Source organism: Palaemon carinicauda, chromosome 44 (assembly GCF_036898095.1).
Source record: "Palaemon carinicauda isolate YSFRI2023 chromosome 44, ASM3689809v2, whole genome shotgun sequence".
NCBI classification, from domain to species: domain Eukaryota; kingdom Metazoa; phylum Arthropoda; class Malacostraca; order Decapoda; family Palaemonidae; genus Palaemon; species Palaemon carinicauda.
Window position 1 is genome coordinate 27,970,233 of NC_090768.1, and position 13,216 is coordinate 27,983,448.

The 13,216-nt window shown below is 42.6% G+C and overlaps 1 protein-coding gene across 1 annotated transcript in view; it reads left to right on the plus strand.

Moving 5' to 3' along the window:
* The window catches only part of LOC137634470 (retinol dehydrogenase 13-like), a 118,307-nt gene that overhangs the window by 86,624 nt on the left and 18,467 nt on the right, over positions 1–13,216 (plus strand). The window contains exon 4 of the mRNA XM_068366886.1: positions 10,261–10,406. Coding sequence (XP_068222987.1) covers positions 10,261–10,406 — 146 coding nt within the window. The remainder of the gene's footprint in view (positions 1–10,260; positions 10,407–13,216) is intronic.

A 13,216-nucleotide genomic window follows, 5' to 3' on the forward strand; every position in this document is an offset into this window, starting at 1 on the left:
AAGTCTAATTTTACTGCCTTTCTCCAAAGGGAAGGTTCAAATGGAAGGGGAGAATGTAACATTCAGGCTTCCATCTAGCCACAATACTATTGCCGGCTTACCACTGCAGGCCAGCCTCCGGCAGCACTAGTACAGTCAGCATGCTACCGACTAAGTCAGTACCTATCTGTGCTGGTCTACCGCCGGCCAGAGCAACACGCCGACAACAGAAGTTGTGGCCACCAGTTCAAGGGAGAACTGGAGAACCTTGGTGACAGAAGGGACCTCCCACCCACAGCCGTCATGGCTGCCGGAAGCCGTCAGTCGCCGACAGCCGTCAGCTGAGGAGAGGGGGTCTGGCCGGCTCCGGCAACCCACCGGCAATGGTAAGGTTGCAGGACGCCGGCTCAGGTAAGACAATGGCTTGGCCATCGTAAAAGAACAGGGGGGGGGGAATAGGGTCCTATACGAGGTATGGAAGGGGCCGGCAACCCTTGAAGAAACTCTGTTTCAGTACCGGCACAACCCCAAGCGGCAGGAGAATCTTCTATTCTCCAGCTTAGGAGGTGCTAATACAGTTACGGGGACGGCAGTCCATGCCGTTTCCTCTCAACAAGGGAGAAAGAGAGTTCCAATGCCGGCGCCATCCTAGGCCACATGAGTATACTACTCTACAGCTTAGGGTCTGCTAGCATAGGACTAGTCTACTAGACCACAGGGAGAAGGTGGCGGCATCATGCAACCACTTAGGTGTAGTCTAGGGAGGGCTAGCCTCCTATGCCGGCAGTTCAGCCGGCAGGGGAATGCAATTCACCCCGCCGACCGACTGCCGACAGAAGACTAAATACTCTGAGGTTCTGATCGAATCCCAAAACTTGCCGTCTGCTGTTAAGGGATGAGACAGAAAACTCTAGGCTAGTCATGCCTGAATTCGAAATTCAAGGCCGACGTATAGAGTTGTAGCCCAAGGCTACTCTCAGAGGGAAGAGAGATTACCCATATATCTCTATTCGAGACTAGTAACGGCTAATATAATTCCTGGAGATATCAATCTCCAATGAATGATAACCGATACACAAGGGTAACCGGGGAAATCTCGAAAGTATATGTTGTCTAGGCTGGGTTACCTAGGCAAGGCGAGATCTCGGTTACCTAAAATCACCGAAACTCTGACATATACGATCGACACAGAAAAAAGGGAAAATTATGCATATAAATATCTTTACAATATAAAATGCCTAAATAGCTTTCATAATAACAATTAATGCTATTTAAACCAGAAATGTTGTTCTGCTAACTAAATAACACATGCCCAAAGAACGACGGCGCCTATGGTGACACCGGTAATCGGCGTAGATCCAAACACAATAATTACACTAATTTCATTGTGAGGCTGGAACTAAAATACATATTGTAAAGAATGAATACTCAACTTACTAGATGGAGAAAGAAGCTGTAGAAAGCATAAAGATCCTTAGAAATCGATCGAAAATGTCAGATCAACAGGGAACACCACCGTAGCGAGGCGCTACAAAATAAGGAATGACCGCCAGAGGGAATTGGCGCGGTTGTGATACGATAGTAGTAGGGGAACCAGGATTACCCCTAATGCGGCTACCCTTCTAATTCTGCCACGTTTCCCCTTCGAAGCATAAAGGCTATTCGGGGTGCAGATTGCCATGTGGCGTGTCAAGAATACGTTCCCTGATTATATACGATATCCTTGAGAGTAAATCTTAAGGGTACTCGTGCCAGAAGTTAGAATTCTGTGAAACCTTTGGTTTGATTCTCTGGGAATATCACTGTAGTCATATATACCCTTGGGAAGCTACTAAAGGAACCTTCCATCAGGACATCATGGCTTGAGCCCAAAAAGAAAGAATAGAATTCCTTCAATACTCCGATTAGAGATCAGTTAATAACTTACCCCACAATATTAAATAATTTTAGAAGGGTCAGTGGTAGTACACTTTCTATCCCTAGAGGTTAGAACTCTTCTCTTTTAAGTTTCCCCTGATCAGGAAACTCTATAGCCTTAATATTAGGAGGGGGGGGAGGTCAGAGCAATTGGCTGGGAAGGATACACAAGTATGTGTCTTTCCTAATTTCTAGTTCAGCCGGCAACATGTCGCCGGCCGGACTGTGCTGCCAGGTGCTGGCCCTTCCGGCAACATGGCGGCTGAACTACAGTTTATGATTATACAGTAGCCAGTATATTTGCATATAGTATATACTGCAGACAGAAAACTATAGTATATATTACTGTATACAGTAGTTATTTTCCAACATACCTTGTGTATCCTTGTACAGTCTTTTGCTGAGACCAATCTTATATTGAAAGAATAGAATTCCTTCAATACTCTGATTAGAAATTAGTTAATACTCGCCCCACAATATTAAGTAGTTTTAGGAGGGTCAGTGGTAGTACACTTTTCCATCCCTAGAGGTTAGAACCCTTCTCTTTTGAGTTTGCCCTGATCATGAAACTCTATAATCTTAATATTGGGGGCGAGGTCACAACAATTGGCTGGAAAGGATACACAAGTATGTACCTTTCCTAATTCCTTTTTAGCTTACTATCCTAAGCTATAATGGTTAGAATATTAATATTTTGCATATCTGTTTATCATGTGAGATAAACAATCGCATACTCATTTAATTTTCCTTTCTTTACAGGAGGAACCCCAGATGAAATGCGATGCAATCTTCTGCAACCATTGGAGTAGGAACTTCTATGGTCACTAAGCGTGCAGGTCTCATGCCCCCTGCACCATCATTACCAAAACCCTGCAATACTGGGACCCCCAAGTCTGCCATACTGCCGGACCTTGGTGACCGAAGGTTTCGACGACCCCAAGTCAACGGAGTCGAGGGATGCGGCACGAGAAAAGCTGCGCAAGTGGGTAAGAGGGTTCCAGAAGAACTCTCTGGGACCATACCTACCTAAGATAGGATGCGTAGCTTGCTGTTCCCGAAAGCAGGTAGTGAAATTGTTGTACCCCAAGCACGACCCGGACCTCCTTGCGTCCAGATTGCCATCGAGACGTATGTCAGTGAGGCGTTGCAAAGTATGGACATCCACCAGGAGGAAAGGATGTCAGAAGTGTCTACGGACACTGAGAAGGATCTATTAAAGGATGATCCCGAGGAGGAGTCTACTCTACCTCCGGAAGAAGATGATGATGTCAAGTCGGAGTTCCTTCTGTCTGTGCCGGCACCGGAGCCGTTACCCTCGACATCTTCAGGTTCTACCCATCCATTGGACAACATGAGCCAGGCACTGGCCCATCTTACGGCTTTAATGGAGAACATTCGCAAGCAAGGCGAAGCAAGGGAAGCGAGATTCGAGAGAGAGCTCCGTGAAGCTCCACTTAACGCCTCCCGAGGGTCATACAAGCGACCCAGAGTCCAAGACCTCCCAACCTGCTCCAAAACCAATCCCTGGAGGTATGCGGAGTTTATGCCGATTACTAACGGAAAACTCTACATCTCGGAGAAGATGGGAGCCGTACCCTTAGACGACATCCAGTTTTGGCCAAGCTTTAACGCTTACCCTGATTGCTTCATTCGACTGAAGCATGAATCAATGCCAAAAGAGAAGACGGAACCGAATGAGGTCTTGGTTATCGACCACGATAAGGCACAGGCTCTCTTGTCGAGTAGCCTGAGAAAGGCGGGCTATTCAGATTCGAAAGTGCCCACCTTGAGCAAGAAACACCCTACCTTTCTTGCTCCTGCTTGAATAGCCTTCCCCTTTACGTTGAAGGCATTTAAATCTGCTGCCAAGGCAGTGGAGGCAGGTAAATCATGCCCTGCACTAGAGGAGTGCAGGCCTCTGTCGTTAGCCTTGCCCATGCAAGAGAAGGAATGGAAGGAAGTTCACCTAACCTTCTCAGTAGGGAAACTGGACGCAGACATCGCTGGACGACATTTTAGCGAGAATCTCCCTAAACTTCCTGACTTTCTCTTGCGCAAGGCACAAGAGACGAAGGAGAGACTTGCGGCATTTTTATCCCTACAAAACTGCATAGATATGTGTGCAGGCCAACGAAGTACCCCAGACATGCTCATGGTCCTGGCCAAAATGCATATGGCCACCCTAGTAAAGGACCTGTACGCTTTCATGAAGGCTAGGAGAGCCTGTAGAGAGTTCGTGTTCGCTGCTGCAACATTGAAACATGAACCCAGGAAGCTGATATCTTCTGATATCTGGGGTAAAGACCTCTTCCCGAACGAAGTAGTCAAAGAGGTAGTTGAGAAAGCCATCACGGAGAATAGGAACCTACTCCAGAAGTGGGGCATATCTTCAAAGAGGAAGTCTTCCCCGAATGCAGGTCCCCAACCTAAAAGGAAAACGAAGAAGTCTAGACTTCCCCTTCGGCCTGCTCAACAACATCCCACAGTCACCATGACCGCGGTGCCCCAAGTGGTGGCCCAAACACAGACCACCTTCCAAGTGGTGCCTCAACAGCTGATTGCCCAGTCACCAGCATTCAACCCCGGGTTTGAGAGGCAGACCACTACCTTTTGGTTCAAAGGTAAAGGATCCAGACGGGACTCCTCTAGGCATCCCTCAAGAGCTAGGGGATGACGTGGTCGAGGAGGTAAACCCTGCGGTCAATCGAAGCAAGGAGATGCTTCCGGTAGGAGGGAGGCTCCAACATTTTTAGGATCATTGGACCTTCAATCCTTGGGCCCACAGCCTAATCAAGATTGGACTAGGATGGAAACGGAACAAGTGTCCACCATCATTTCCTCAATTCTTCCAACACTCCTACCCCGCATTAGGAGAATATACCTTAGAGCTCTTGAGCATACAGGTTATAAGGAAAGCAAAGTCCATCAAATTCCAGGGAAAGATTCAGACAAACTCAGAGTCATTCTGGACCTGTCGCCATTCAACAAGTTCATAGAAAACAGCAAGTTCAGGATGTTAATCATTCAACACATAAGAACCCTCGATAGACCTGACAGATGCCTATTGGCACCTTCTAGTTAGTCGCCCCCTCTCCTCCTACCTAGGGTTCAAGTTACAGAAGATAAATTATGTTCTCAGAGCCATGCGCTTCGGACTAAACATAGCCCCAAGTATCTTCATGAAACTTACAGACGCAGTCGTGCAACAACTACGCCTAGAAGGTGTTCAGGTAGCAGCGTATCTAGACGACTGGCTTGTGCGGGCAGCATCCGAAATTACTTGTCTGCAAGCATCCAAAGAAGTGATCCAGTTCCTGGAACATCCGGGATGCAAGATCAACTTCAAGAAGTCTTGACTCTCTCCAGCTCAAGGGTTTCAATGGCTGGAAATCCATTGGAACCGGAGGTCACACCGTCTCTCCATTCCCTCATGGAAGAGGAGGGAGATCGCAGGGTCTGTCAAGAGACTACTGAAATCCGACAGGATTTCAAGACGCCAACAGGAATGAGTACTGGGCTCTCTCCAGTTCGCAGCAGTAACAGACCCAGTGCTAAGAGCACAGCTGAAAGATGCGTCAGGAGTCTGGAGAAGATACGCATCAAACGCTCGAAGAGATCTAAAATGACCGATACCGGCCTTACTACCACCTCTGCCGTCGATGACCATCCACATGGATGCCTCTACGGAAGAATGGAGAGTTCACTCCCATCAAAGGAAAGTCCAAGGGACTTGGTCATCTCTGTTCAAGGCCTTTCTCATCAACATTTTGGAAGCCATGGCAGTCCTCTTGACGTTGGGAAAACTCTCCCCTCGCAGATCAGTCCACATCAGGCTGATCTTGGACAGCGAAGTGATAGTGAGATGTCTGAACCGACAAGCTCGAGATCGTCCCATATCAACCATGTGATATTAGCCATCCTTTGTCTAGAGAGATGGCACTTATCCGCAGTTCACTTACAAAGGTTCCGTAATGTGACAGCAGACGCTCTATCCAGGCTGAAGCCGATAGAGTCAGAATGGTCCCCAGACGCAGACTTATTCTCCTCCATCTTGGAACAAGTCCCGGAACTGCAGATCGACCTCTTCGCAATGAGCGACAACAAGAAACTACCTCGATATGTAGCCCCATACGAGGACCCTCTAGAGGAGACAACGGACGCCATGTCCCTAGGTTGGAACGAATGGACCCGGATTTTCCTGTTCCTTCCATCCAATCTCCTGCTGAAGGTCCTCAACAAGCTGAGATCCTTCCAGGGAACGGCAGCTCTGGTGGCCCCCAAGTGGCCCAAGAGCAACTGGTTCCCTCTAGTGATGGAACTGAGGCTGAGGCCGGTCCCTTTACCGAACCCAGCACTATCTCAACGGGTTCAGAAGTCGACTGTCTTCGCTTCATCACAGAGAACCCAAAACCTTCATCTCATGATTTTCTCGCCTTAGCGGTTAAAAGATTTGGGGTCTCAAAAGGCAGTATAGACTTCTTAGAAGAATACAAGTCTAAGTCAACTAGAAGACTATATGAATCGTCTTGGAAAAATTGGGTTGCTTTCGTTAAAGCAAAAGGACCGAAAGAAATTTCAATAGACTTCTGTCTGTCCTTCTTTATCCACCTTCATGAACAAGGTCTGGCAGCCAACACGATAACTACGTGCAAGTCAGCCCTGACTAGACCTCTTCTCTATGCCTTTCAAGTGGACTTGACGAATGAAATCTTTAACAAGATCACGAAGGCATTATTATTATTATTATTATTTACTGCTAAGCTACAACCCTAGCTGGAAAAGCACGATGCTATAAGCCCAGGGGCTCCAACAAGGAAAATAGCTCAGTGAGGAAAGGAAAAAAAAGGAAAATTAAATTTTTAAGAAGAGTAACAACATTAAAATAAATATCTCCTATATAAACTATAAACACTTTAACAAAACAAGAGGAAGAGAAATAAGATAGAATAGTGTGCCCTAGTGTACCCTCAAGCAAGAGAACTCTAACCCAAGGCAGTGGAAGACCATGGTACAGAGGTTATGGCACTACCCAAGACTAGAGAACAATGGTTTGATTTTGGAGTGTCCTTCTCCTAGAAGAGCTGCTTACCATAGCTAAAGAGTCCCTTCTACCCATACCAAGAGGAAAGTTGCCACTGAAAAATTACAGAGCAGTAACCCCTTGGGTGAAGAATTGTTTGGTAATCTAAGTGTTGTCAGGTGTATGAGGACAGCAGAGAATATGTAAAGAATATGCCAGACTATTCGGTGTGTGTGTGGGCAAAATGGAAAATGAACCGTAACCAGAGAGAAGGATCCAAATTAGTACTGTCTGGCCAGTCAATGGACCCCATAACTCTCTAGCGGTAGTATCTCAACGGGCGGCTGGTGCCCTGGCCAACCTACTACCTAGACTTAGGCCTGCAGCTCCTCCGAAGCCCATTTCATGGTCCTTGGACAAGGTCCTACATTATGCTTCATCTGTGAACAATGAAAATTGTTCTCTCAAGGATCTAACCCAGAAGGTTATTTTCCTGTTCGCTATAGCCTCATGGGCTAGAGTTAGTGAAATAGTAGCCCTATAAAGGAATGAGGGCCACATTCAGTTCACAGAAGTGGGAGAACTGAATATCTTTCCTGATCCAACCTTTCTCGCCAAGAACGAGCTACCCACTAAGAGATGGGGTCCCTGGAGAATCTGCCCTCTAAAGGAAGATGTCTCTCTGTGTCCAGTAGAGTGTCTAAAGGTCTATCTTCGTAGAACCTCAGACTTCAGAGGAGGACAGCTCTTCAAAGGAGAAACTTCAGGATCAAACTTATCCCTAAAACAACTGAGGGCGAAGCTCACTTACTTCATTCGCAGAGCGGATCCTGACAGTACACCAGCAGGTCATGATCCGAGAAAAATTGCTTCATCACTGAACTTTTTTCAGTGTATGGACTTTGAGCGTCTTTGCTCATATACTGGATGGAAGTCATCCAGAGTGTTCTACAAACACTACGCAAAGCAGGTCCACGAACTGAAGCATTACATAGTGGCGGCAGGTAGTGTATTAAAACCAGTCATCTAGTGCTGCGATGAACAGTTAATTGATTGGGACTATCAATTAGGGTGAAAAGATGTTGACACTTCTAGTGCGATACCTTTCAAGTGGGTGTCACCATGGTGACACTAGGACTGTTCAAAATCTCAGGGGTGGAATTATACAGATAATATCCTCTTAAGCTCCTCCCTCACCTACTTGGAGTAATAATTTTTTTCCTCCATGAGGTAATAAAGGAGATCCGCCATTAGAAATAGCTGTAAAAATTTGAGAGGAGTGGTGGAGATGGGCTCTGTCATTCCTGGGGTAGGAGTGAAAGGATATGTGGGTGGTGGTATCTCATCTTCGTTCCACCCATCATCATCATCTTTTTCACACCAGGTAGATTTTGGGGGAGGGAGGATGGGAACATTATTCTGACCCGTGACAACCCCTTGATTTTTGTTCTCTTCTCTACTCATGTGACTGGGGAATCACCGCGAGCCAAAGGAAGGCCCAAGAAAATGCTCCCTTTTGTTTTCATCACTTTCCAATCCATATGGTTTGAATATTCATCACTGGTATATCATCCACTGCAACAACCTTTGTCTTCAACACCTGTACAGTATTATCATCTCATGTTTTTACTTCAGTTGGATTATCACTATCAATATCACCATCAGTTTTAATGACCAGTTCATTATCTATTTATTCATTTCCTTTCTTTTTTTCTTTTACAATCCGTATTATATTTTCCGCTTTTTTTTCTTTGGTAGTCTTTTTTTCAACACGGTCCTACTTTTTTCCTTGTACCTTTCTGGTGCTCTACTTTCTTCATTTTCACTCTCGTCTTTGTTTTCTCTCTTTCTCTCCGTCTTCAGAGCTCCCACCTTTCTTCCATCTTCAGTTTCCTTGATATCGCTTTCCACCTTTATAATGAGGCTTAGTTATGAAAGTGTCAGCTTTTAGTACCTTAAATTTTTAGCATATACATAAAATTTTGCTTTCAAAGAATATTTTCCTCTATTAACTTATTGATGGTTCCACTTGCACGTGGTCACCATAATAATCAACATTGAGATGCTTTTTCACACTTTTGCCATTTGACATGATACCATAATCACCATGTGGCATTTCGATTTTATGCTTAATAGCAAAACTATTCAACAAAATGCACTGAAATTTGTGTAAAAAGAATGAAAAATAGTAGAAAATTATGCCAGACACTAAATCAAAACAGGGATACAAATTTGCACAGTGGTCACATCCAAGAGACTAGCTCTGTCCTCCAACATTGAGGGAAGGTGATTCTATTGAGTCATAATTACACTTTCTCGCATAAATCACACTCCCATGCATACTTGGATCCCCTTTCTACATCTGAAAAAACTACAGATTTTTTTTTTAATCTTATTTTACCAGAAGTAAATTACATCGTATTGCACTGAAGGGAGTACAGTACTGTGATGTTCTCCAGACACAAATCACGTCTTATGGTGCTCTTAGGGTTAAATTTCCCACCTCAGTTACTCCTCTCAGGACAAAAGTGGCTATTCTGGGGTAGATAGGGGGACAGAGCTTCCCCCTCATGAACCCTGTCATTACCAATAACCTTGTTAATGATTCGATGGCCGTTTCAACACCCCTGAAGACATCCGTACTTATAAGGAGTCTGGTTTGTATAAATTTTATTTGATTTTTATTTTCTCTGAGATCATGTATACTGTAGTATATTGATCATTATCTCCCTCTCCTATCTCCTGTTCAATATATGATTCAGCTTATGGTTTCAAGAGTAGAAATATTCAAGGAAATCAACAGGAATTTTATAATCAAAACTTTTATCCGCATACTTACAAATCATAATAGTTTCTCCCTGGTACGAGCTCAAGTGATAGTGTTATTGTTAGTATTGAGTTTCCATGGTTTAAAATACACTAGAGCTATTGTTTGTCACTCATTGGTCCAATTCACATGGATACTTGCTGGGGTATTGAGGGGTTAATCCCATTGATGGTCGAGCAGGAAGGGGAGGATGCTGTGGAGAGTATTTTCTTATAATTCCAAGGTTGAAGAGCTTAATTTTATTAATACTAGTTTATGATTCAAATGTATGGAGATTATAATTTCATTTTGATGAATTTTTGGTTGCATGATATGATGAAGCTTGTGAGTTTATAGTAAATAACACCTGAATTCTATGAAATCGTTCTTATTTCACAACCTTCAACTTAACATTTTTACCATAATAAGAAACATTGTAAAGTTCATTGTTGATTGATATACTTTTCTATCAGTCATGGAAGTATTCTTATACTCAAATAGTGTTGTTTTCATAGTTACTCTCATTTTCTTATTACAGAAGAGGAGAGACTAGACATTCTCATCAATAATGCTGGAGTTATGCGATGCCCTAAGTCCTTTACTGAAGAGGGTATTGAAATGCAGCTAGGTACTAACCACATGGGCCATTTCCTCTTAACAAACCTCCTCCTGGGTAAAATGAAGGTAAATTTACCTATTGTGTTTTTATAAACAAGAACCATTATTTTTAGTTTCTGTTTTTTTTTTTTTTTTTTGTGATTACTACTACAAAATACAGTCATTATATCTTTCATAGTGGTTGATTTTTATGTTTATGAAAAGCATCACCTACTATGCTTTATGATTATGGATGGGAACATTGTACATTTTTGTGATGACCTTTTTATTTACAGTGATTTTTATTAATTTTAATATGCTCCTCTTCATTAACATTCTTTGAATCAACCAACACGAGGGTAAGAATAATGATAATATCTTTGGTGCACACACACTTTCAAAGCAGTATGATTGAAAATAATAGCTACATCAGGTTTTTTATTTTATTAGAAACTTTCTCCAAGGTTTCAATGACTTCCTTCACTGAAGTACTGCGTTACACCATTACCAAAGTACAGCAAGTTAGTCCACACTACTAGAGGAATCCAGTACCCCAGATATTAAACTCGCCTCATACTTAGGGAAAGTCCTTTTCTACAATAAATGCAGCTGATGCAGTTATTATTGTCAGCAAAAATAACAGCAACAACAATAATGAAATAATAATAATAAGGTAAAATTTACTATTAAATTTCTAGCCAAATACATTAACATAAATTTTTCCTACTCGGTATCATGTGTTTAATCCTTTTCTTACCTTTAATATTGGGGTAAACCGCCTGTTTATGAGTTTTCCAACCCCTCTCCCACATAATGAAAATTATATGGAACCTCAGTGGGAAAAAAGTGTTTTGGGTGGTGAGAGCCTATAACCAAGTGATTTGCAGCAAAGGTAATGATAAAAAATGCATAATAAACACAAGATAACCAGTTGGAAAAATATGTGGTTTGTGTAATAGGCAAGAAATTAAAGTAAGGTATCATAATCAACTATGACTCACATCACGCCCCTCTAATGATTTTTACTCTGCCAATACTTGCTTCTCTCACAAATAAACATTTTCTCACTGCTCCTCATTTCTGGCAAGCAATACATGCATGTGCTGTGCATGCCATCCCCGTGGGTCACTATTAAAGTATCATAATTGCCTATGATTTATATCACGTCCCTCAGATGGTTTTTGGTCGACCGCGGGTGGCTCTCTTCATTCGCAAATAAACATAATCTGACTGCCCCTTTGTTCTGGCAAGCGGTACATGGTAGAGCTGCGCATGTCAATCATGTGGGGTTTTATTTCGGAGATATTTTTCACTTTCACATATGTACCAATAGTTATACACAGATCACAGAGTGTCTTTAACATAATCAGTGACTTGAATAAATTAAATTACACTAAATTTCAAAGTACATTGAATTCTCTTGTGAAATTCTCTTGTGGAAACTGTCTTCTTCCAACGGTAGTCATTGTGAAACTGCAGCTGGATGAAAAAAAATGGCTCTTGAAACAACATCCAGGAACTTATGCAGAATATTTGGAAGGAGGGCAGTAACCCACACTCATTCTCTCAAAAATAAACAATGAACTTAGAAAATTAAATGGTGTTCATATATTAGTCAATTAGCACATAAGTTATTATGCCCAAGCTCCCATTAGCCATACAGAGAAAAATACCAAACTAGCCAGCACTCGTCCATTTCTCATAGCAAATTTCAGTTTCGCTAGAGATTAAAGGGATTTTGACGAAGGAAAAATCTATTTCTGGGCGAGGAACCTGTGTCGCCCAGTGAAATGCTCCTTAAAGCACCATTTCAAAGGTATAGATACTGCTAAATATACCAGAGAAAAAAGTTGCATGGAATGCCAGCAATATATCCAGCTCGCTCACCCCTAAAGGGTGTCAGTATTAAAACATAGTAATAATAATAATAATAATAATATTATTATTATTTCAATAAGTCCTACCCAACATTCATTGTGCTGTACATTTTGCAAGCAGAGCTTTGTTAACAAACTCAAAATCAGAGGACTAGTAATGGGTTTATAGACTATAACTAGGCTTCCTTGAGAATTACTACTACTGTACTATCTCCAAGCAGTTACTAGACCTGTAAGACAATCGCTTCACTTTTGATTTGCTCGCAGCTGGATTCAAAGGCAAAATCCGAAGCTCTAGATTTAAACCATGGCGAACAAGAGGAGAAAATGAATTTAATCACTCCCTATGGTGAGCATTAAAATCACCAACAAGAACATATGTCCTCTTGTATCTTAGCCATAATGGGACAAAGACAATCAAAGATAAGTTAGAATCATCCAAGTCTGGATTTCGGTAGACCTAACACAAATAGATTTTATGCCTGCCACAAACTTTTATTACCTGTATCACATAACATTAATCGTAAATATCACATTAATGAAATTGGGAAATTGTGCTTTAATCCTATCAGTCTCATCACAAACTATAATTTTTCAATATTAATCTTACCCGATAATCATGTAGCTGTCAACTCTGTTGCCGACAGAAATCTACGGTCGGGATACGCCAGCGATCGCTATACAGGTGGGGGTGAACACCACAGCGCCATCTGTGGTCAGGTACTCCAGTACTTCTTGTCAACACCACCTCAATTTTTCCTCTGTCGTGCCTCCGGCTAGACCTACATGGATACGCTGTTGATTCTGGAGTTATTGCTCACGATTTGGTGATGTATTTGCTCTAGAGTTTAGCCTTCGCTATTCAGGAAGCTTTATCATTAGCTTAGCAAGTTTTTGGAATTAATTTGATTTAATTTTTTATTTAATTTTGGTGACGAAGAGAGTATGAACTCTCTTTCACTTTTAATGGCCGACCCTTCCCTTAGATGGAAGTGTTGGTGTCGAAGAGAGTATAGACTC